Source organism: Octodon degus, unplaced genomic scaffold (assembly GCF_000260255.1).
Source record: "Octodon degus isolate 3935 unplaced genomic scaffold, OctDeg1.0 scaffold00050, whole genome shotgun sequence".
Lineage (NCBI taxonomy): Eukaryota > Metazoa > Chordata > Mammalia > Rodentia > Octodontidae > Octodon > Octodon degus.
In genome coordinates, this window is record NW_004524626.1 from 11,250,867 (window position 1) to 11,272,478 (window position 21,612).

Consider the following 21,612-nt stretch of genomic DNA (forward strand, 5'->3'; position numbering starts at 1 on the left):
GCCCCAAGATGGGGACAGTCCAATCTGTCACCAAGGTGCTACTGTGGACCTCTATGTCAGGTACCCACCAAGGTGCACAGGGCTGGGGAAGCCCCATGGGAAGTCCCAGGGCACCTTGAGGGGCAACTCAGCTGGCCACAGCTGTGCCACCCAGGCAGGTGCCAGCTGCTACATGAGGGCTACCACTGCTGCCACTGCGCCAGAGCAGGCGAGGAGCTCTGCTCACTGGCCCTACCTACAGTGGCCTGCGGAGCACAAGTGCATGCTGCTTCCCCTAAGTGATAGGCTGCACCTTGCCTCACACTCAAAGGGCCAAGGCAGCAGTGGCGCCAGTCTGCGGCCACCACACCAGAGCCTCGGCCCCACACCTGGTCCCAGCCCTGCCAGGCCAGCCTACAGGCTGTGGCCCTCTCCAGCATGTACCTTGAGCCACTGCTTCTCTGTCAGAGAGTCGCTATAGTCCACCTCCTTGCGGTGGCGGGAGCCGCGCCCGAACATCTTCTCCTCTTCCTCCTCACAAGTCAGCCGCTCTACCTCAGCATCATCCTTGATAATCCAGGACGGGAGCTCGTCCTCCTCCATGAGGCGTGGCTTCCGTTTGGGGTTGCGGGCCTCCTCGCGCCGGCGGTCCAGGTCCATGCGCTGGCAGTGGGCATAGAATATGGGTCAGCAACGGAACAACCACAGGACACAGCCTCAGGGTTGCTGGGGAGCTGGCCACCATGAGTAACAGAACCCAGAGCCCTGTGGGCATGGACCCCAGCAGAGGGCAGCAGTGAGCTCCACACAAGTGCCTCTGAGCATGACAGCATCTTCCCTTATGTTGTCACCTGGGATCTCAAGAGCCCACTGGCCTAGACAGCATTAACTCTTGTGCAAGGGGCGAGGCCTCAGAACAGTCACCTTGCAGGACCACAAGGGCCACACACAGACCAAGGTCCCTGTAGTCTATACAAGCTCAAGGGTCAAGGTTGGAAAATGGGGCCACAGGCAGCTTAGTGATGCCACTGAGAGCTGCCAACTCCACTAACTGCTAGGAGCACCTTCCAGCACCATGTTGCAACTCAGATATTGGAGGGTGGGGGTGCAGACCGCCCCAAAGGTGCTGGCCACGGAGGCCCCCTTGTCCCTCCTGCCCACCAGCCTGCAGTGCTCACCATGAACAGGTCAAACTCCTCCTCGTGCCGGGCAATCATCTGGTTGACCGTCTCATCATCGGGTACCTCGTCTTCCTCCTAAAAGATTACAAGGCTTTAGTGTGACGGTGGAGGGGCCGGGCTGGGCGGTGGCCGGGCTCGGAGGCGAGCGGCGGCGTCCGTGGGAAATGAGCTGGCGACCCGGTGTAGCTGCGGTGGATGGGGCCACACGGCAGCGAGAGGCTCACACACGCACACGCACACGCACTTCGTGGGACCAGGGCCCTGCTGGCCGTCTCAGCTGAGAAGCCGAGGATTGAATGGGCGTGGAGACTGAACTACCCCTCTCACCTTTAGAGGTGGCTCCTCCAAGTCGGGGGTGACGCCCGCTGGCGGAGGGGCCGTGTGGGCGAAGCTGGCACTGCCGCTGCCCGTGCTGCAGTGTCTGCTCTGTGGATAAATAGAGGACTTCAGTCTCCAGGGCTGTCAATCCGGCGTCTGTCACCAGCAGTTCAGAAAAAAAAACCACTTCAAAGGGAAAGCAAGTACTCATCCTCTTTCCGCTCAGCCCACACTCCCTTTACTCCAAAGGGATGCAAAAAAAATAAGAGTGCAAAAAAAGGTACAAAACCAAAAATGAAAGCCGCTCATGCGTCCACCACTCACGCGGGGAGGGGCCGGGGCCAGGCCTGGCGCTGTGCTCACCTCATCCTGCTCCTCGTGCTCCAGGATGGCCTGCAGGAAGGCGCGCCGCTCGTGGCTAGACGACTTCTGGTCGAACATGCCCGCCTGGATCACCTTCTGGTCCACGTTGAGCTTGTACTTGGCAGCCGCCAGAATCTTTTCCTCCACGCTGTTCACAGTACAGAGGCGGAGCACGCGCACCTCGTTCTGCTGCCCGATGCGGTGCGCCCGGTCCTGCGCTTGCAGGTCCTGTGGGAGGCGGCCGTCAGTTCCATGCTGGGTCCCCTCTGCCACCCAGCCTGGCAATGCGTGAGCCAAGAGCTAGGGAATGAGACCTGGCCTGTGGCGTTTGTCCCTCGAGACTGGGGCTCAATCAGAGCCCAGAAGTAACTTTTATGTTACTGTCACCTGACAGACACTTGGGAAGAAAGGGCCGTTTCAGAAGATGACTCCTGGGGCTTACATTCCTCTGTGCCCATCACAGCCTGGGCACCCTTGGCATGGCCACATCATTCTCCATAGGCCGGCAATGGCGGCAGCATAGGCTGCCTAGTATGGCTGCAAGTACTAGCCCCACTAGCTGTGCAGCCCAGGCCGAGGGCTGGCTCAGTTTAACCGCTCTGAGCCTCATCCTGCTGACAGCAGCTTCTTGTGCCCCCCATGTGAATTAATGTGGCAGCCATAGCTACAAACACTATTCTTTCTCCCTATCCAAGCTAGCACAGAGCAAGGTGGCTTCCAGAATGGTCCCTGCCTCAGGATCATGTAAGTATCGGCCCAATGGCGGGGACAGAAGAGAAGCCTCAGGCCACTGCTCACCGTGCACCAGCTTGCTCTTTCTCCCCACTGGGTTCCCTGGGCCTCTGTCCTGCCTGTGTCCTGGAAGCCTGGCCAGCTATCAGGTTAACTATGCTCGCACAGGTCACAGAGAACAGCAGGGACACTGAGCTGGCTCTCCCCGAAGATGGGCTGATTTACATACTATGCTGACTCTAGGCTGGAAGGGACACATCCAGGCCTCACAGACAGGTGGAACTAGGTGGCAGAAGCAGGTACACCATGAGGGAGACATGTCCAAGATGGGCAGAAGTGCCTCATACAAGTCCCCTGAGAGGGACAAAGGGGCCCGTGGGCCAGGCAGGGGTCATTCTGACCAACACAAGCCAGGTGCTGCCAACTGGACCACAGGAGATGCCCAGGACCATGAGCAGCAACACCAGTGGCTGAGGGGCAGCTGGGGAGGCTGCAGGGTCCCGGAGCAGGCGGGGACACCCACTAATGGATATGCAATTGGAGGGCCCATGGCAGGGAGCACTGGGGGTACATGGGCTCTTTGCTGTGAGTCACTGTGGCTGCCTGCACTGGGAAGCCCCAGCCATGTGAGCTGCACAGCAGCTGGCAGGGGGCGCACCGCTGACTTCCCGGCTGTGGCACAGAAAGACACAGCACCCAAGGGGCCACCTGGGCGCAGGCAGGGCCAGGGGCTCAGCCCAAGTTTGTTCTGCACAGCACAATCATGCAGGCATGGAGGGCCCTACATGGAGTCACTGCTGACAGGAGGGGAGCACCCCATGTTTTCTCAGTGACATAATGCCAGGGAACAACAATGGTGCAATCTGCAGCCTTTCTTCTCAGAGGTCGGTTGGCCCGCCTGGGGAACCTTCGGCTGCCCCCCATGCGGCAGGCTCTGGCTGGCGCAGTTACCTGGTGGGGGTTCCAGTCGCTGTCGAAGATGATCACAGTGTCTGCTGACTGCAGGTTGAGGCCCAGCCCGCCGGCGCGGGTGCTGAGCAGGAAGATGAAGTACTCGGAGCCGGGCTCATTGAAGGTCTTGAGCAGCATTCCCCGGTCCTCCGCCTTCGTGGTTCCTGTGAGGAGGAAGAGCATGAGTGTGGGCCGGTGGCAGGCAGGGCCCGAGGGGCACCTGCTTCTGATGGCCACCATCCTCCAGTCTGGGCAGCACGGGCTAGACACTTGGCACATGCTGTGTGTCACCAGAGACATCCCATCCGGGACAGAAAAAAAATCCCACCCTGCCTGTTCATGAAGCTGGCAGGTCTCTGTGGGCCAATGCTTGGCAGAACTGTCCAGATGGGGCTGAAGCACAGGGCCACCCAACTAGAGCCACTGCTGCCACCATTCTCTGCCACCTCCCTGGCTTCCTGCTTGGTTCCTCTGGGCAGAGCAAGCAGCCCAGTGGCTAATGACACCAACAGTGCTATCCCTGCAAACACACAGAGGTCCTGTGAGCTCAGAGGCCCCACAGAAGAGTCAGGGACCACAGGCAGGAAGGGTGACCCAGACACCCAAAACCTAGAGCAGAGGAATGGGGGGGATTGCAGGGATCTCACGTGGCTGCTAGGATGCAGCTCCTTGGCAGTGCCAGTGTCAACATGGGCCTCCAAGCTGCCCTCACTGCTGGGAACTCAGACTACAGTTGCAAAATGGGGACCTCCTTGGGGACATTACATGCTCCTTGCCTTGGGCCCCTGTCACAGGCATAGCATGGTGCCTAGAGCCCACTACAGGTGCCCTCAGCTTCTACTTTGGAGGAGACAGAGTCCCACCCATGCCATAACTGTGTGAGGTGTGGTGGACAGCGCTATGGCCAAGCAGACATAAGCCCTGGCCCCAGACCCCTCCTCTGGCGGCCAAGGATTGGCCTTCATGAGGTCAGGAGGGGCAGCTAAGGGGCCAGCACAGGGCATGGGGGCTCCAGCCACCTGGAGCTCAGCCTCAGTCCACAGGGCAGGGGCTCGGGAGATGGCTCAGTGGAATAAGCGCTTCCCTGGCAAAAGCAAGGGCCTAAAAAAAAAAACCCCAAGAAGGGCCTGAGTTCAATCTCCAGTTCTGGAAAAAAAAAAAAAAAAAAAAATCCACGCGGCACCCTGAAGACAGTTGGGGCAGGGATGACTCAGCAAGTGCTGGGAAGGGGCCACCTGGTAGGATACCATACTCAGGGGGGTCCCCAGAAATGCACAGGACCCCAGCACGCACAGGCTCATGGTTCACAAAACCACAGCCTACACAATACTCAGTATCAACAGCAGGGTGGGGACAAGGGGACAGAGGTGGGGGTTTCTGCTGAGACATGCTTGCTCTGAAGCTTAGGAAAGGCTCTGAGGTTGGGCAAGGAAAACAGAAGCTGCTTAGCGGCTCTGCCCTGAGGGTCCTGACCAGCCTGATGTGGGCGCCTCACAGCCCCATCCTCCCAGAGTGCCTTGGCAGTGGGGAGGTAGAAACACACAGGGTGGAAGGTCCACAGGGATACGGGCACAGGACGCAGGCACGTGGCTCCCTCAGTACATCTGGTGGTCCCCGGAGATGCTCAATACTGAGTATCAACAGCACTCTGCCTGGATGTAGCGGCCCTGGAAGGGTCAGCTCCAGAGCCTCACCACGCCCTCTCACATTGGCGTGCCAGGCCTTTCCATGCTGTTGGCTAAGCAACCACCACCCACTGACCCTGGCCTATGCCTCTGCTGCCCCCACAGGCAGGAGCCCTACCCTAGGCCCTGCCCCACTCACCATCCAGCCTGAGGTATTTGAAGCCACGATAGGCAAAATAATCTTCCATGATGGTCATGAGGGAGGTCATTTGGCAGAACAGCAGCACTTTATGGTTGGTGGCGCGGAGCTTGGGGAGGATTCTATCGAGGAGCTCAAATTTGCCTGATGCTCGATACAGGTCCAGCCTGGTACACAGCAGGGGCGGGAAGAACGGAGTGTTAGGAACACAGCCTGTGGGGGCCAGGAGCAGCAAAAGCACAGGGATGGCTTTGAAAACAGGCCATACCCAGCCACGGCATAGCCATTTCACCCCTGAAAGAAACAAAGGCCACTCTTGGTCAAGATGCGGGACCAAAGAGACCAGCTACTTGTCACCTAACTCTGCTTTGAAGAGGAGTGGTTCATAACTAAGGGGACAGCAGGCTTAAACTAGGGCTCTGTCCCCATCCTGGAGCAGAAGCTCTGGGCATAAAGGCTCAGGACCCAGCAGCTGTGGCCTCATTTTCCTGCCAGTGGGAAGCGCAGATGTGCAGCAGGCTGCGGATGAGGACGGCCCTGCAGCAGTGAGGGCTGCACTATGTGCCGTGGCAGCAAGGACACGAGGCCCTCCTGCCTGCCCCCTGCGGCCTCACTCAAGGTAGCTGCTCAGCCAGGGTCACCACGGCAGCCTCAACTGCGAGGCGTGCACAGCAAGGCACCAGGACCAGAGACGGGGGCTAAGGCAGCATGGTCCATGCCTCCCGAAAGACACCCCAAAATGTGGCTGTGCGGAGAGCGAGGCACCAGGAGGCTCAGGGAAGAATGCCCATGACACCCCAGGGGCTGTGAGCAGAGTGCAGAGTGGGCCTGGAGGGCAGTCCTCCTCGGGAGCCTGCCTCTCAGAGGACATGAGAGCGCCAGGTGCTGGTCCCTTCCTCTGGGACCTGCTTCACCTGGTGAATGTGGTGCCGTGGACAGTGAACAAACGTGTCCACAAAGCCAGCCGAGCTAGAGCCAAGCCCCGGGTTCCCGTCCCCCGCACAGCAGGAAGCTGCTCACCCTTGCACAATGCCGCCAGTGAAGCCCAAGTGCTCCGAGAAGGACTCCTGCAAGGGAATGGGAAGTGGTCAGTGAGGGCCGGCCAGCCTCAGAGCGGCCTCCAGGCTCAGAGTCCTGATGTACGCGCTCCCAAAGGGAGGACACACCATGCTCTCAGCCACCGAGCAGGGTGGTGGAGGGTGCAGAGCAGGAGCAAGGCCATGGAGCCTGCTGCGCACAGAGAGACAGCCTGGCCAGGACGCAACTGAGCAGGGGCACCGCCCGAAGCCTGCACTAGGAAACAGCTGCGAGGTGCTTTCGGGAGGAAACACTGTGGCTCCCGAAGACCACTGCGGCCCTAGCCTGGCATACGGCTGCTCCAGGCGCGGTGAACGCCAAGCTCAGGCCGCCTGTGGCGGGCCTCGGGGAGCCACTCTCCGGAGTGCTGCATTTCCCAGCGGGGTCTGGATGCCTGAAGACAAGCGCGTCTGGCTCAGGCTGGGTCCAGCTCATTGGTGGAGCATGAGCGGGGCACACTGGGGCCCGGGGCTCCATCCCCAGAACCAGAGATAAATACATTATTTTTTTTTAATAAATACATTTTACAAAAGACAGGGTCATAGAGAGGAAGACGTGTAAGTATCACTATCCAACACATTTAAGACTTTCTGTTTGTGACATAGTCTCACTCTGCAGTGCAGGCTGGCCCTCAACTCTTGGTGATCTTCCTGCCTCAGCCTCCCAAGTGCTAGGGGTATAGGCATACACCACAATGCTTGGCTCAAGGCTATGTTTAAAAAGCAGTCAGAGAGGACATGAACCTGAGGGTCTCGGCCCCGCCCTGGAGCACGTGGACAGGCTCCCTGCATGCGTGTGTGGGGTGGCAGACGGGCTCACCTCGATGTGCTGGAACATGTAGGGATGGTTGCAGATCTTCCTCAGCTGCATGATGGTGTTCATCAGGGTCTTGGTGCCGCCTTTGCCCTGGGGAGGCAGAGGAGATGGGGTCTCCAGTCAGGGTACAGTGGGTGCAGGAGGGCGCAGCGTGGAAGCATGCTGGGCACACTGGGCAGGAGGCGGTGGGGGTGGGACAAAGTGGGTCTAGCCAGAAGCTGAGGTATGGATCCCAAACACTGTGATGCCAGCTTCCCCAGGCACTGCAGGGCTCTCAGGAGGGCCTAGCCAGGTAAGCTGTGGAGACTCAGGAGACAGAGGGTCGGGGGATGGCTACCCTGGACAGACAGAAACCAGGAGCCAGCCGCAGCAGCCCAGGTAGCAAAGGACCTGAAGACAGTGCTGCATGGAAGCAGTGGGGACTTGGCTGTGGCCAGCATTGGGGCAGGCCTGAGGGGCCTGTGCTCTGGGCAGGACAGGTTCAATCCTGCAGTGGGGAGTGGGGCCAGATCCGCTGAGGGACCCAGAGGGGGACACTGGCAACCCCAGCATGGCCTGGTATTGGGAAGTGCGGCTCCCGGACCTCCTACCCTGCTGAGAATGCCAGATAGCAGTCAAAGGAATATCTCCCAAACAGAATGTCACACTACACCCTGGCGGTCCCTTCAAGCCAACCCCTGGGGCCTCATTCACAGCACGAGGTGGGAGTCCTGCTGGCTACTGCGGCCCAAGTCCAAAGCACAGGCTGCCTACCCAGGGCCCTCCCTGACACTAGGACCCCAGAGCCCACCTTCTTGTCCTTCTCGGAGCCATCGGTGAGCAGCACCCCCTTGGCCTGCATGTGCCGGTAGAGCACACGCTGCAGCGCAGACATGTCACATTTGATGACATACTCCACCTGCGGGACACAGAGCTCAGAGGCTGCACAGCTATGGCCTGCCCAGCCCACCATCCACCCCTGTGTAAGCATCAGAGTCAGGCTCAGGGTGATTGGGAGGAACCCTACAGGCGGGGCCAAGGCAAGACATGGTGGATAGAGCAAGGGGGATTCTGGCCAAGACATGCAACTCAGCCACACTCGGGAGTACAGAAGGCACTGGCCCGGAACCCCCAGGGGTGGCCGCAAAGCCCCCCTTATTGAGGAAGCAGCCCATGGCCTCCTGCTAGGCTCCTGGCCACTGAAAAGAAGAGTCCTGTCACTATCCTACGCTGTGTGGACGGGGCAAGACTGGGACTCAGGGCGGTCACCCAACAGCAGGCACCCCGGGGACGCCGCCCACACAATGCTCCCTGGCAGCTTCCCTCCACCCCTACCTTCTCAGGCAGTTGGGCCTCAACTTCCTTCTTGAGCCTCCGAAGCAGGAAGGGCCGCAGCACTTTATGGAGACGTCGGATGATAAGGATAGTTTCCTCCTCATTCAGGTCCACCTGGCCCCAGACAGACAGGAAGTGTCACCTCTGGGCTGCTGGGGCCACCTTGCTTCATGCTTCCTCAAAGAGCCACTGTGCCCCAATTGTGGGACTGCGGGGTCACGGACCCGAGGGCCCCGGACTCTGGATGCTGCCCCCACAACACAGCAACCTCATGGCCTTGCCAGAGGTGACAGGAACCTGGGGAACCCCACTAAAGCCAGTCAGCCTCAGAGCTGAGCGCAGGATGCAGCTGGGATGGGGACTCTCAGGGAGGGCAGCTGTCACTGGGACACCCTCCCCACACCCCACCCTCGTCGCCAGCAAGGGACTGAGTAGAAGCAACACTGCTCTCCCAGAGCACCGCTCCGTGCTTAAGGCAAAGTGCCGGAAATTGAACTCGGGACCTTGTACTCCCCAGGCAGGCACTGTGCTGCTGAGCCTATTTCTACACATATACACACACATTTGTGGTGCTGGGCACTGAACTCGGGACCTTGCGTTTGCCAGGCAGGTGCTTATGCTGTTGAGCTATATCCCCAGCCCCTTTATTTATCTTTTATAATTTTTTACATATATTTTAAAAATGATATTAAAAAAAATAAAGGTAAGCAAGGTAGGCACAGTGGCTCACACCTGTGATCAGACTACACTAGGAGGCTGAGGAAGGAGGATTCCAAGTTCCAGCCCAGCCTGGACAATTCAACAGCTCGAAAATAACAAGAGTAAGGGTGTAACTCAGTGTAGGGGTTCCCTCCCCAGTACTCCAAAAGTAGAGGAGGAAAAGAAAGCACAGGAGGCCTAGCTTTTCTGTCAGCCCCGGGCACCCCTGGGGTGGAAATGGAGCTGTGGCGCTTGGGCGTGGGCTGGCACAGGAGTGGCACACAGATCCCTGGCCTCCACAGAGGGAAGGCTGAGGAGAGGTGGCAGTGGGATGTTGTGCCACAGATGTCGCCCTCCCCCGCGGCCCTCCCTGCCAGTGTGCTCAGGCCTCTTCACAGGACAATTACCTTTCTCCACACCCTTTCTTAAACAATTTTTTTAATTTTTCTGCAGTACCAAGGATTAAACTCTGGACCTTGCATGTGCCAGGCAGGCACTGATGCTGCTGAGCTATCTCCCCAGCTCGCTCTCCACACCTCTCTCGGCCCAGCACTGGGGGCTGCTGCAGGTGTGGTGTTTGGAGCTGGCTTGGGGACCACTGGCCATGAAGACCTGGCCCTCACAGATGCTGAGGTGGTGTGGCCTACAAGCCAACAGAGCCACAAAGGGTACCACATACAAGGTGGCCACAGCAGCCTTAGAGAAGAACAAGACACGGAACCTGACTATGGCTTCCTGCTTGAGACCTTCTGGACCCATGGGACACAGCCACTGTACCCTTCATATGCTTGACAGTGCAAGGCCCCTCGCTTACAGTGGCCCATGCTGGAGCACAGGCCAGGGAACCCCTAGTCACACCTGCCAGGTCCTCATGCTTGCATCCCCAGCTTTCCCTTCCCGGCGGTAGAACACTGGGCCAGGGCCACCTCTGGTCCTTGCCCCTCAGGCCAGGGCTGCTCCACAGCATGGCAGCAGGGACACTGACCCCTGCATGCCACATAGTCCCTCCTGTCACTGCGGAGACGCACTACCTGCCAGGCACACCCACCTTCTCCCCGGTCATGGCGAAGGGCGCATTGAACCACTGCTCGAAGGTGCTGCAGCTCTTGAAGATGGTGGGTAGCAGGAAGTTGAGCAGGGCCCAGAGCTCAGGCAGCTTGTTCTGCAGCGGTGTGCCCGTAAGCAGCAGGCGCCGCGGGGCCACATAGTGCGTGTTGAGCACCTGCGTCAGCTTGCAGTGGTGGTTTTTCATACGGTGGCCCTCATCCACGATCATGTATTTCCAGCGGATCTGTGGGTGACAGTGGGATGAGGGTCAGGGGCGGGGCTGCCACGCAACACAAGCGAGCAGCCATAGGAGCCCACAGGCTCCAGGAGGGCGCGCTGCGGTGGACAGCAGCACTGTAGGCCTCCGAGTCACAGTCCAAGTGACTGCAGTGCATAGGTGCGGACACACAGGTCAGGCTGTGACACACCTCGGGAAGAGCCAAGCTGCAGGAGAGCGCCCTGCTTGTCAGGAAGTAAAGACGCTGACGTGAGCATAGGCCAGCCCAGCAGACACCTCTCACTGACTGTAGGTCCCTCCACAGTGGGTCTTGGGGCAACAGGCTATGACAGGTCCTTATCTGAGCGGGCTGTCCTGTGATTTTTGTAACTTATTTTGCTTCTGAGACAGGGCCTCACTAATCTACACAGGCCTTGCAGTCTTTCTGCCTCAGCTCCTCCAGCGCTGGTATCATAGGTGCCAGCCAGTGCACCCTGGCAGAATGGATGTGGGGGGGCGGGGCTGCATGGGAATGTGTGGAGTTCGAGACAGGGGACCCAGGGCCACACACACCAACACAGGCGCACACTACCGAGCTGCAGCCTGCTCCAAGCGGTGCCCTAAAGGCAGCTTCCATGTGAGCTCGGAGCACGGGTGCTGGCCCCACAGCCAGGCACAAGGTGACTACAGGCAGGAGTCCCGAGAAATCCAGGCTCAGTCTTCCAGTGCCTGGGATGAGCTGGCTTCCGCCCCACTCAGGTCTGAGAATGGTAGTGCCAGGAGGCGCAAAGCCCATAGAGAGTGGCACCTATGCGTGGGGCCTGCTGGAAGCATAGTGCTCAGGGCCTTGCTCTGGGCAGGCCTGGCACTGAACCACACTGGGACAGACCCCTGTGGGATGGATCTCACTGGCTGCCTGTCCCTACCCCATACACAGAAAGCCACTGTCCCCATGCAGGGGGCTGGTGGGACACAGCCAATGGCCCTTGGTGGGCAGGAAGCCCTGTGCATCCTCAGCCTGCCCCTGGTGCAGGAGCAATCCCTGAGCTGGGCCAGGGCTATGTTTCGCATGGGCCACAGCACCCGTAGTACCTGCCCCAGGCCTGCATGGGTCTCACCATGCCCCATCCCAGGGTATGCCCTCCTTGTGTTTGGCCCTTGGTTACACCATGGCAGAGAGGCACAGCCTCCAGGGAAAGGAAGCCAGTGCCACCAGGGGCCAGACCCTCGGGCACAGCTGAGACACTCAGAAAAGCCCTGGAGGAACCAGTGTGTGCCAGCTCTCTGACCCCATCCTGGGCAGGCCTAAAAAAGCCCTGTAGGGCTCCTGAGCAGACAGGCAGTGTGACAAGCAGGTGGCAGGATGGCAGTCCCAGCCATACTACCTTGGCGAGGATGTGCTTGTCCTTGATGATGTACTCGTAGGTCGTCAGTAAGACGTTGAACTTGCCACTGCGGAGCTGGGGGACGAAAGCCCGCCTTGCTGCTGGAGAGCCCTGTGGGGAAAGGATGCAGCTCAGCTTCCTGGGGCCAGGTGACAAGGACAGGCAAGAGGTGCCAGAAGCTGGCCAGAGATAGCAGCCCTGACCAGGGAGCACGCAGATGTGCCAGAGGTGGTTGGGTCAGCCAGGCTCTGACCAAAAGGCGCGCAGCACATACAGCAGGGACAGCAGAGGGGAATATGGGGTCCCTGGGCCACCTGCCTCGTGGCCAACTGGCTGTCCTTGCCAGGTGACAGCAATGAAGATCACTCCAGGCCCCACCCCAACAGGCCCACTGCCCGCCCCTCCCATTCCTGATCCCTGGCCTGTGCGACTGGGCCCCCAGCTCTGGCCTAGAGAACAAACTGCCTGCACTCCTGCCCCGCCTGGCCACCCCCTGCCCCCCAGCATGCTGTGCTGCCAGACCCTACTTTGTCACCCCACAGGCTGGAGAGCCCACAACTGAGGATCCTACTACAAGGGGCACACCAGGTACTGCCACTCTGCCTCAGTTTCCCCACATACACTCTAGGCCCTGCTTCCCAGGACAGAGGTGAGAACATGAAGAGATCTTGGGGTAGTGCTTAAAGCAGGCCTGGCTCAAGGCCCAGGGGACTGCGTATGTCCTGTCACTGAGCAGCCCACTGTGACACAAGTCCTGTACACCCTGAGTTTAAACCAAAGCTCAGGGTAGATGACAAAACCCTCCACTGAAGGCATCGGTATTTGCTATGTAGTTCAATAGATGATGCCTCAAAACCATATTCTGCAGCCTGAATCTCCAGCTTCCTTCTTTAAAGTAAGTGCCTTTGCCCCAAATTAAACCCCACGCTCCATTCACTCACGACTCGTGCATCCACCCAAGAGAAAACACAAGCGCCCACTCGGACGTGCCCTCCTTGCTCTCCAGCCTCCACCCGACGTACCTTGTAGGACACCTTCACCACGGAGGGGGCCCATTTGTCAAATTCGTATGCCCAGTTTGACAGAGTCCTGAAGGGACAAGGAAGGGACAATCAGGCTCCACTCTACTCCATGGGATTGTGGCCCTCAGAGGGAGGCAGCAGGGCAGGAAGGAAAGGTGATCAAGGCAGAGGACAGGGACGCTGAAGATGGCAACAGGACAGCAGTGGCTACTGCGTGGGTAGGAGCTGGATGGTCTTGGGGGGCCAAGAACGGGGCCTGGTGACCAGTGCTGTGTGCCTGCTGTGGGGCACACACCCTTCAGAGAATGTATGAGGGATGGTAACTGTAATGACAATTATGATGATAGACGTGCACCTGCTGCCAGGAGAAAGGCCAGGCCTCCAGGTACCAGGCTCAGCACTGTGCTAGGGACTGTGCCACGTACCCCTGCCTCTTCCTGCCACCTTGGAAGAGATGCTGGTAGCCCTGGAGTTGGAGTAAGCAGTAAGAGGTGGCATGACGGTGGTCAGCAGATGAGACCAGCTGCACCTGGGGATAAGGCAAGGGACCTGGCATTCACGGGACATGAGGGCAGGGACCTTCAGCAGAGTATCAGCCAACAATGAGGCCAAGTTCAGGAGCTTCTGAGTGGGGCTGGGCACAGGGCCCACTGGGATTCAAAGCCAGGATTCCAGAGAGATCCTGGGCTCTCCCCTCCAAGCAGTGTGATGGAGGGCGGGGCCGAGCCCACCTTAAACCCACACGTTCAGGGCCCCCACAGCTATGGTCAACAGGGCAGGCACAGTCCCAGTACGTGAGACAGAACAGACTGTGGTGAACAGAGGGAGGAAGGATGAAGAGGGTGCCCATAGCTGCAAGTACGACTGCCGCCTCCGCCCTACTCATCACCCTGAGAACTCAGATGGTGACAGGGGCAGCACAGCCACCGTGCAAGCACAAGGCAGAGGCCTTGGGCAGGAGGTACCAGCTAAAGGTGAGTAACAGACTGAAGGAGCTGTGTCCCGGGCAGTCTCCTGCAGCTGGGAACCTGCCCAAGGCCTGACCCTGTGCTTCCCCCTCCTGACGACCAGAGAGGACTCCCTGGTTTAGTTGCTGGGATCCTACTTCCACTGCAGAAAGCAGTGGCAGCCAAGCGAGGGCCAAACTGCAGTAGGGGAAGAAGGGCTGGGGTCTTGAGGGGGTGGAGGAGACAGGGCAGGGAGGGAACTCATGGCACAGAGTGGGGGGCTGGGGCAGCCCTGGGGGAGGAGATTAAGTACAGAGCGGCCACCTGCCTGGGGCCATCGGGGAAAGAGGTAAGGTCAGCGGGCAAGGAGGTATTCAGGGCTTCATGTGGGAGCCAGCAGCCCTGAGCACTCGCTCTGGCAGGGCAGGGCCACGGGACACTAACATCAGAGTTCCAGGAAGCCTGGTGCATGGCCCGCCTGGAGCCTGAGATGAGGCTAGGGCTCCACTTTGGAGCTGTGTGTGCACAGGATGCATGCCTCCCAGGCTGGCCTCGCCAAGGGCCTGGAGCAGGAACACCCCAACGTGCGGCAGCCTGCCTGGCCTGAGGTGTTTTTGTTAAATGAGTATAATCATTTTTATTTATTTATTTTTTGTATTTTAGGGAAGGGTCTACAGGGTGTTCAGGGTCTCACTACTAGATAGGATTTGTAGTGATCTGCCTGTTTACAGGCGTCCAAGAGCTGGGATTATAGTCATGCACCACCACGCCCAGTCTCAACTGGGGTCTCAGCGCACCCCAGGGGCAGGGCCAGCATGGCAGGCCCAGGGAATCAAGCCCCCACCCCCTGCGCCTGCTTTAAGCCACTGAGCTATTTGGCCGGTCCATCATTATTCAATTCACTTTAAAATGAAAGCTGTAAACATCACCAAAAGCACAGAGCTTCATGAAGGCCACAAAGCTATGAGGGCGCCCACAGCAGCAAGAGAAAGTGGTGCAAGCTGTAGGGCTGCAGGACCGCATGTAGTGCCTGTGGTTAGCACGGTGCCCTGGACGTGCTGCCCAGCAAGCTGCCCAGAGCCAGCTAAGTGGACCTCCTCCCCTTGGGGAGAAGCCAGTCGCAGGTGCCCAGGAGTGTCACAAATAAGCCCCGACTAAGACCCTCACATTCAGTCTGCTGTGGGAGGCAAGCTCAATTTAGGCCATCTGAGCACGTTCTTTCTCTCATTAACTGGTTTCCCTCCAGGGGACGTACTTTCTTCTTCAATATTAGCTCTCTGTAGTTTTCATCTGTCAAACTTCTAACACATGGAGACTACAAGAAAGGCTGGAAGCCTGAAGGCTCACCAAGCCCTTGCCTGTGTCCCGAGACCACAGCTCACCCTGGCCAGGCTGGTTCAGGGCAGCCTTCAACTTTCAGCAAGCCCCGCCCATTCACTCTGATTCGTGGGGGAGCAGGGTTCCCCTGCCCACCTCCTCTTCAGCCTCTTGGGCCAGCTTCCCTGGGAGACCGACTACCTGGCCCACCAGTGGCTTCTAACTCCATCCTCTGGAGGAGGGAAACCAGGGCTATTTGGAGAACAAAGTGAGTCCGGGGCTGGGGCATCCCCTAGGGCCAAAAAGAAGTCTCGAAAGTCCTGGAAGATAGGGCCTGCCAGAGGGACAAATCAGACAGCTCCCAGGGGCCAAAGCTAGACTGGAAAAATAAAAGGAAATAAGCCGGGCCAGACAAGCACAAATAAGTATCTACAAGTCCTGACCCACACAGATGACAGCCGTCAGTAGCAGGGGAGTGGGCTGTGCTCCTGGCCGCGTGTGGGGCTGGGCAGAGCTCCTTCCCCAGAGCACAGTACGGGGGCCAGATGAAAAAGCAAACTCACACACAGTGAGCCACTGAAGAAGGCACGCGGGACAGGAGCAGCAGCCGCAGCAGTAAGGCAGGCTGATGGCTGAGGGCAAGTCCCCTGGCAAGGGTGCAACCGGAAGGACTTCACTGCTGTGGTCCTCTGCCAAAAGCCTACAACTACGCTGCCTAGGCTGCCTAGTCAAGGCAACAGCAGGAGGGAGCCCTGGAAAGACCTCACAGCCCCTCCCCTAGCAGGAAGTGCAGACTGCGGCACACACACCAGACAGCACGGATCTGCCTTCCATCCCCAGCCTAAAAACAACAGAGACAAACGTCAAGGTCAGTAATTCCACAGTCCCAGCATTCTGGGAGGCTGAGGCAGAAGAATTACCTGCTCAAAGTCAGGCTGGGGCACTTAGTGGGTGTTTATCTCAAAATAAAAATTAAGAAAGATCTGGGATGTAGCTTAGTGGCAGATCACTTGCCCAGTGTGCACAGGTCACTGGGTTCAATCTCCAGTATCACAAAGAAATAACCTAGGGGGCTGGTGAGATGGCTCAGTGGTCTAAAGCACCTACTTAGAACAAGCTTAGCATGGAGCCGGGGAGATGGCTCAGTGGAATAAGTGCTTCCCTGGCAAGCACAAGAGCCTGAGTTCAATCCCCGGTTCCGCCAAAAAAAAAAAAGAAAAGAAAAAAAAAAAAGAACAAGCTTAGCAAAGCACAGGGACCATGGTTCAATCCTCCAGCACCACATGCCAGCCAGCCCCGCCCCCTGGTGGGCTGAGCTGGCCACACACACACACACACACACACACACACACACACACACAAAAAAAATTAAAAAAAAAAAAAAAAGAAATAACCTAATTAATAAATAAAACTATGGCAGGCCAGAGCACTGGGCGACCTGCGGGCTGCACAGGCCTTGGATGCAGGCATAGGAAATGGACATCAGGGAAGGCTATGAGTGCACAGCAAGTTCAGCAAGTAGTAAGGGGCCACAGGTGGCTTCACATTTGTAGAAACTGTACCACAGGAATGTGACATGTGACCAAGGCCAGGGGAAGTCAGGTGACAGGGACACAGAACTCCGGGCCATCCACGTAGCTTTTCAGTGTCTGTGCAAATGCTGCCAACCATCACCATAGCAAAAAGACTGGCTCACATCACACGGACCCTGAAATCAGCCTGAAGGGCTTCCCAGGTCACACGCAGGATGACAGACAAATACATGAAGCTGGGAACAGTGGCACACAGCTGTCACTGGCATTCTAAGGCTAAGGTAGGAGGACTACAGGTTCAGTTCGGCAACAGGATGAGGGCTTGCCTATCTCAAAACAAAATATACAAGAAGAGCTGGGGACATAGCTCAGTGCCAGCCCCGGTGCAATCTGCTACTGCTCACGCCTAGGTGTCCTTCAGGAGGTGGCTGCTTCACACGCATGTGAGGACAGATGGCTCGGTGCTGCCATGGGGCTTGGGCTTGCTGAAGAGGGCAGCCCCACCCTGGATGTGCACGGTAGTGCACCAAGGCTGGCAGCCTGGGCAGGATAACAGGAGGGAGAAAGAAGGCAGGCTTGCTGCCTCCTGCCTGCCCTGCCAGGGACTGCTTCTCCTCTGCCACGCTGCTCTGCAACCAGCTGACCACGGACTGCAATCTCTACAAACGGTGAGCAGAAATAACCTTTTCCCCATTTAACTTGTGGGTGTTGGGTATTTTGTCCCAGCAAACAGAAATGAAGACTCAGTGGGGGGTGGGGGGAGGACAGTGTCCATGACCCTGTACAGACTTCTCTAAGTACAAAAATGGGTAAGGGATGGCACTCCTGACCTGGGGAAACCAAAGAACGCATAGCAGGAATATGGAAACGCACAGCCACGCCTGCAACTCCCTCTAACGATCCTTCCAGGCCAGAGGAATGCTAGTGGCTGCAAAATACTGGAGGAAGGAGGCGATGTCGGGAGTCTGAGTGCCCCTACTAGATGCTCAGTAAGTACACAGAAAAGCTGGTGGGTAACTAAGGAAGCCGACAGGCACCTCAGGACTAAGAGCACAGCCAGCTGCCCTTGAGACTGCAGCGTCTCAGTGCTGCGTGCTTCCAGCTGAGATGTACTGAGTGGGGCACAGCCTCACCCCTGGGACTGCACTGGACAAACCTATGGAGAGACACCTTTCCTGGAGCCTCATGAGTCTCAGCATCTCAAACTCGAGAAGGACAAAGAAGATGTGGGGACTGCCAAGGCAGCAGTTGCCCTGGCTGAGCATGTCCCGGGATTAAAGGGGCTGAGCCCTAGGGCCTGGTATCCCTGGGTTTCTGGACAGGGCAGGGTACTAAACAACACAGAGGGAGGACAGGATGGCCAGCAGGCTCTAGGCTGCTGCAGCCCCAGCGGGACACTCTGGTGACAAGTGTTTGCTCTGCAGAGTCTTATACAGCCTTACCCTCACTTCCTGTGAGAGGCTGTCACAAGCAACCCTGTGCAGAGCCACCTGGTAGAGGGCCACAAAGGGACCAAGACATCCTGCCAAAGCTGACCTCCCATTTACCCAAGACCAGGCGCAGTATCCCAGGAGCCCCCCTGTGTTCCGCCACCTCCATTCATAAACTGGCCCTGAACCCATATGGGTGTCAACTTGTGATGTGGAGACCAGCCCTCAGAGATAGGCCTGCGGCCCAGGTCGGTAGACACGGGGCTGCTGCAGACTCGGGCTGCTGGCACCAGCGGAAGAGCCCTGCCCGCCTCCCGGCCACAGGCCACACTCACGAGAGAGGCACGATGATGAGGAAGGGCCCATTGATGCGCTTGTGCTCCATGAGGTACGTGATGAGCGCAATGGTCTGGATGGTCTTGCCCAGGCCCATCTCGTCGGCCAGGATGCCATTCAGGTTGTTGTTGTACAGGGACACCAGCCACTCCAAGCCCTTGATCTGCAGGGACAGAGACGGCTGTGCACGACAGAGGCTCCCCTCGGACTCAGAGGCATCACCAGACTCAGTCCTGCACGAGACCTACAACCCACGGCAGCGTGCTCCTGTGCTGCACCGGCACACATGCCTGTCCTCAGGCTCCAGTGTGCCAGGCCCTGGGCTCGATCACCAACATCGCCCAATTTATTTTATCTTCTGATATATACTTGAACAATTCACTTGTAACTCTCATGCCTGTCTGTCCCTGCCAGACACTGCCCAGCATCTGGAGAAAACTGTCAATGCCAAGTGACATGTGGACTCTGGACCACCATGAGGGCCTCAGAGGGAGCGACCATCATGTGGCACAACAAGCCTGGAAGCCTCAGTGTCACTTCTACACTCACTCGGGCCTCAGCCTGGGAGCTTTCCGGACACCGGCTCCAGGGGAAGATAGTTTCTGCACTGAAGAAATGCTCCAGGGGAATGCAGGGAATCTTCCCAGCAAGTTAAGGAATGAGCTGACTCGAGGGCCTAGGCAGACTGCCACTATCCAGGGACCTGCCTGCCTACTGGGAGCTCCCTTATGGGAAGCAGGGAAAAGAGGTCACAGGGGCACATTATGAGACGCATCCTCTGGCTGGTGCGAGGCCAGGAGCCTTCTGGGACACCGAGCCCTGTGACAGGGAAGTGCTTCCTGTAAGCTCCTCAGCTTCCTGATGGTTCCAGGCCAGGTCCTGAGTCATAGGAGCAGAACCAGAGCGTGCCTCCCTACCCCTCCCAGAGCACCTGCGGGAGGGCTGCTCTGCTTGCTCGTTCCATGGAGAAAGGGCTGTCGCCAGGGCCACCAGCTCTGACTCTGCACTCCTGACTTCTCTCTCTACCTGCACACAGTTCTGGCAACAAGGACTGAACATGGTTGGGTTTTGGTGTGGCCACTCCAGCCCTGAGTGGCTCTGCACAACTGCTGTGCCTGGGTCCCTGTCACCAACATAAACTGGAGGCCTGGGCCCCTGTGCACAGGACAGACATCTCAACGGCATGCACAGGGCCTCAGCGCACACGGCTTGCCACGGAGTGGACTATAGCTTGGGTTCTCACACTAACCTAACAGCCCGAGTTGGCTTCACAGGAAACTGCAGCTCCAGACAGAGAGTAAACTCCAGCTGAAGGACAACGGCCACCCTGTCCCCAAGCACCTCTGTAGAGGCCTCTCCGAAGGCCAGGACTGCCCCTGCCCGTCATACCTGGTACTGCTTGAGGACACCGTTGACCATGAGCGCTGACTGCTTATCTACCCTCTCGGTGACGGCATGGGCCACAGCATAGTAGGACTGCAGGCCACGAGCAAGAGCCTGTGACACACCATACTCATCGTCAACATCTTGCTTGGCATTCCTGCAGCAAGACGAAATGGCGTGTGAGGACAGCTCTGGAAGGTGGCCCTCTGCACCCGTGGCTGGGGCTGTGAGACGGACACAGGACAGTGCAGCCAACGGTCCAGGGCCAGGCACAGGTGTGCATGTGGACCCCAGAAGAACCACAGCCTGCACTCCTGGGGCTGAGAGTCTCTGGCCACCTCCAGAGGCCATCCTGCAGAGGCCCCAAGCTCCACGGGAAACATGAACCCAAACAACATTACACAAAACCAAAAGCATGTTTACGTTGGTGACTTAGGGATCCCACCTCAACTCTGCTCATCTATAGAGTGACTTAAAGCCCCGCAGTCAGTGCGTCAGCTACACACGCTCTAGCTCCGTCACTTCCCCTACTCTGCACGTTCACACTTTATGCTCCTCCCAAGCCTTCACGGGGGCTCTGCGTTTCCTCACAGGTTGGTATAAGGTGGGCTTTCCTTAACTGAGCTGAGGGAGCAGAAGGACCTGAGATCTGGGAGTTTTACAGGGTTTGGAATATCTTCAGAGAAAGACTTTACCAGGTCAGTACTCTTAATCTGAAAATCCAAACTCTGAAACACACTTAAGCCTGCCATGTTTTGAACTGCAGCACTTCTGACTTGGGAGTTTCAGATGCAGGATGCACAAGGTGTATTCTGTGTCTGTTCTAGAGGTGCCTTCACGCTGTCTGCACGTTGAGGAGCCCAGCCTCTACTTCCTGTAACCATCCATCAGCTCGTCACAGTTAGTGACGGAATCGGTACACTTCTGCAACTAATTGTCCTCACAAGAACAAAATGTAAGTAACCTAAACACTGGCGTGGTGGTCACGCCTGTAACCCCAGCTAGGAGGCAGAAGGACTACCAAGTTCAAGTCCAGTCTGGGCAACCTAGTGAGCCCCTGGCTCAAAATAAAAAAAAATACACATGGCCCAGAACACCCATGGGTTCAATCCCCAGTATGTTGAAAAGCAGAGGCTGGTGCCCACCGTGGGAACAGGTGACAAAAATGAGAGAGTTCACGAGCTTTGCATGCCGGATTGCATTAGAGACAAGACAGAGGCACACACCAGAGCGCCCACATACATGCGTGCCAAGGGGAAGAGAAAGACACATGCCCTGCCTGTGGCGGCAGCAGGCCTCTCTGGGGCGGCACTTCCTCTGGGGAGGAAGGGGCAGGAGGTGGCTTCCTGTCAGCTCACTGTACCCTATGGACCTACAGCGACACCTGCCTACATTAGGTCTCTCGAGCGATCGCTGAAATGGGCAGAATGTGTCTGCGGTACCAGGAGGGGCAGAACTGGGCAGTGGAGGGTGCGGGGACCCTTACTCAATGATGTGCCGTGCATCCACCTCGGAGACATCGTCGCTGTCCGGGTCTGGGATCTTCTTCTTCTCCTCCACAGGCAGAGAGGGGGGCTGCGCTGGCTGTGGCTGCTCCTCTTCCTCCTCCTGTGGGAGCAGAGCCCAAGTCACTCCTGTTCCATTCACAGAGCCAGTAACCCAGGGGAGGATACAATTTGGGGCCAGCGGTGTTCTTATGCCCTCCTACAGGCGTCCTGCTGCTCAGCTGCACTTGAACTCCT

At 57.9% G+C, this 21,612-nt stretch overlaps 1 protein-coding gene across 9 annotated transcripts in view; it reads right to left on the minus strand.

The window, feature by feature from the left end:
• Smarca4 (SWI/SNF related, matrix associated, actin dependent regulator of chromatin, subfamily a, member 4) overlaps window positions 1-21,612 on the minus strand; it is a 99,396-nt gene that overhangs the window by 15,337 nt on the left and 62,447 nt on the right. For 6 of the 9 annotated variants that reach the window (XM_023717122.1, XM_004632860.2, XM_023717123.1 and 3 more), the window contains exons 14-29: window positions 21,357-21,478; window positions 19,877-20,027; window positions 18,487-18,650; window positions 12,926-12,992; window positions 11,904-12,014; window positions 10,303-10,545; window positions 8,556-8,669; window positions 8,032-8,139; window positions 7,245-7,331; window positions 6,369-6,415; window positions 5,349-5,515; window positions 3,525-3,688; window positions 1,842-2,069; window positions 1,488-1,586; window positions 1,158-1,235; window positions 424-642 (exon numbers count right to left, since the gene is read on the minus strand). In XM_023717122.1, the coding sequence (XP_023572890.1) occupies window positions 424-642; window positions 1,158-1,235; window positions 1,488-1,586; window positions 1,842-2,069; window positions 3,525-3,688; window positions 5,349-5,515; window positions 6,369-6,415; window positions 7,245-7,331; window positions 8,032-8,139; window positions 8,556-8,669; window positions 10,303-10,545; window positions 11,904-12,014; window positions 12,926-12,992; window positions 18,487-18,650; window positions 19,877-20,027; window positions 21,357-21,478 (2,169 nt within the window). The remainder of the gene's footprint in view (window positions 1-423; window positions 643-1,157; window positions 1,236-1,487; window positions 1,587-1,841; window positions 2,070-3,524; window positions 3,689-5,348; window positions 5,516-6,368; window positions 6,416-7,244; window positions 7,332-8,031; window positions 8,140-8,555; window positions 8,670-10,302; window positions 10,546-11,903; window positions 12,015-12,925; window positions 12,993-18,486; window positions 18,651-19,876; window positions 20,028-21,356; window positions 21,479-21,612) is intronic. The other 3 variants (XM_023717126.1, XM_023717125.1, XM_023717124.1) reach the window with 1 other exon arrangement.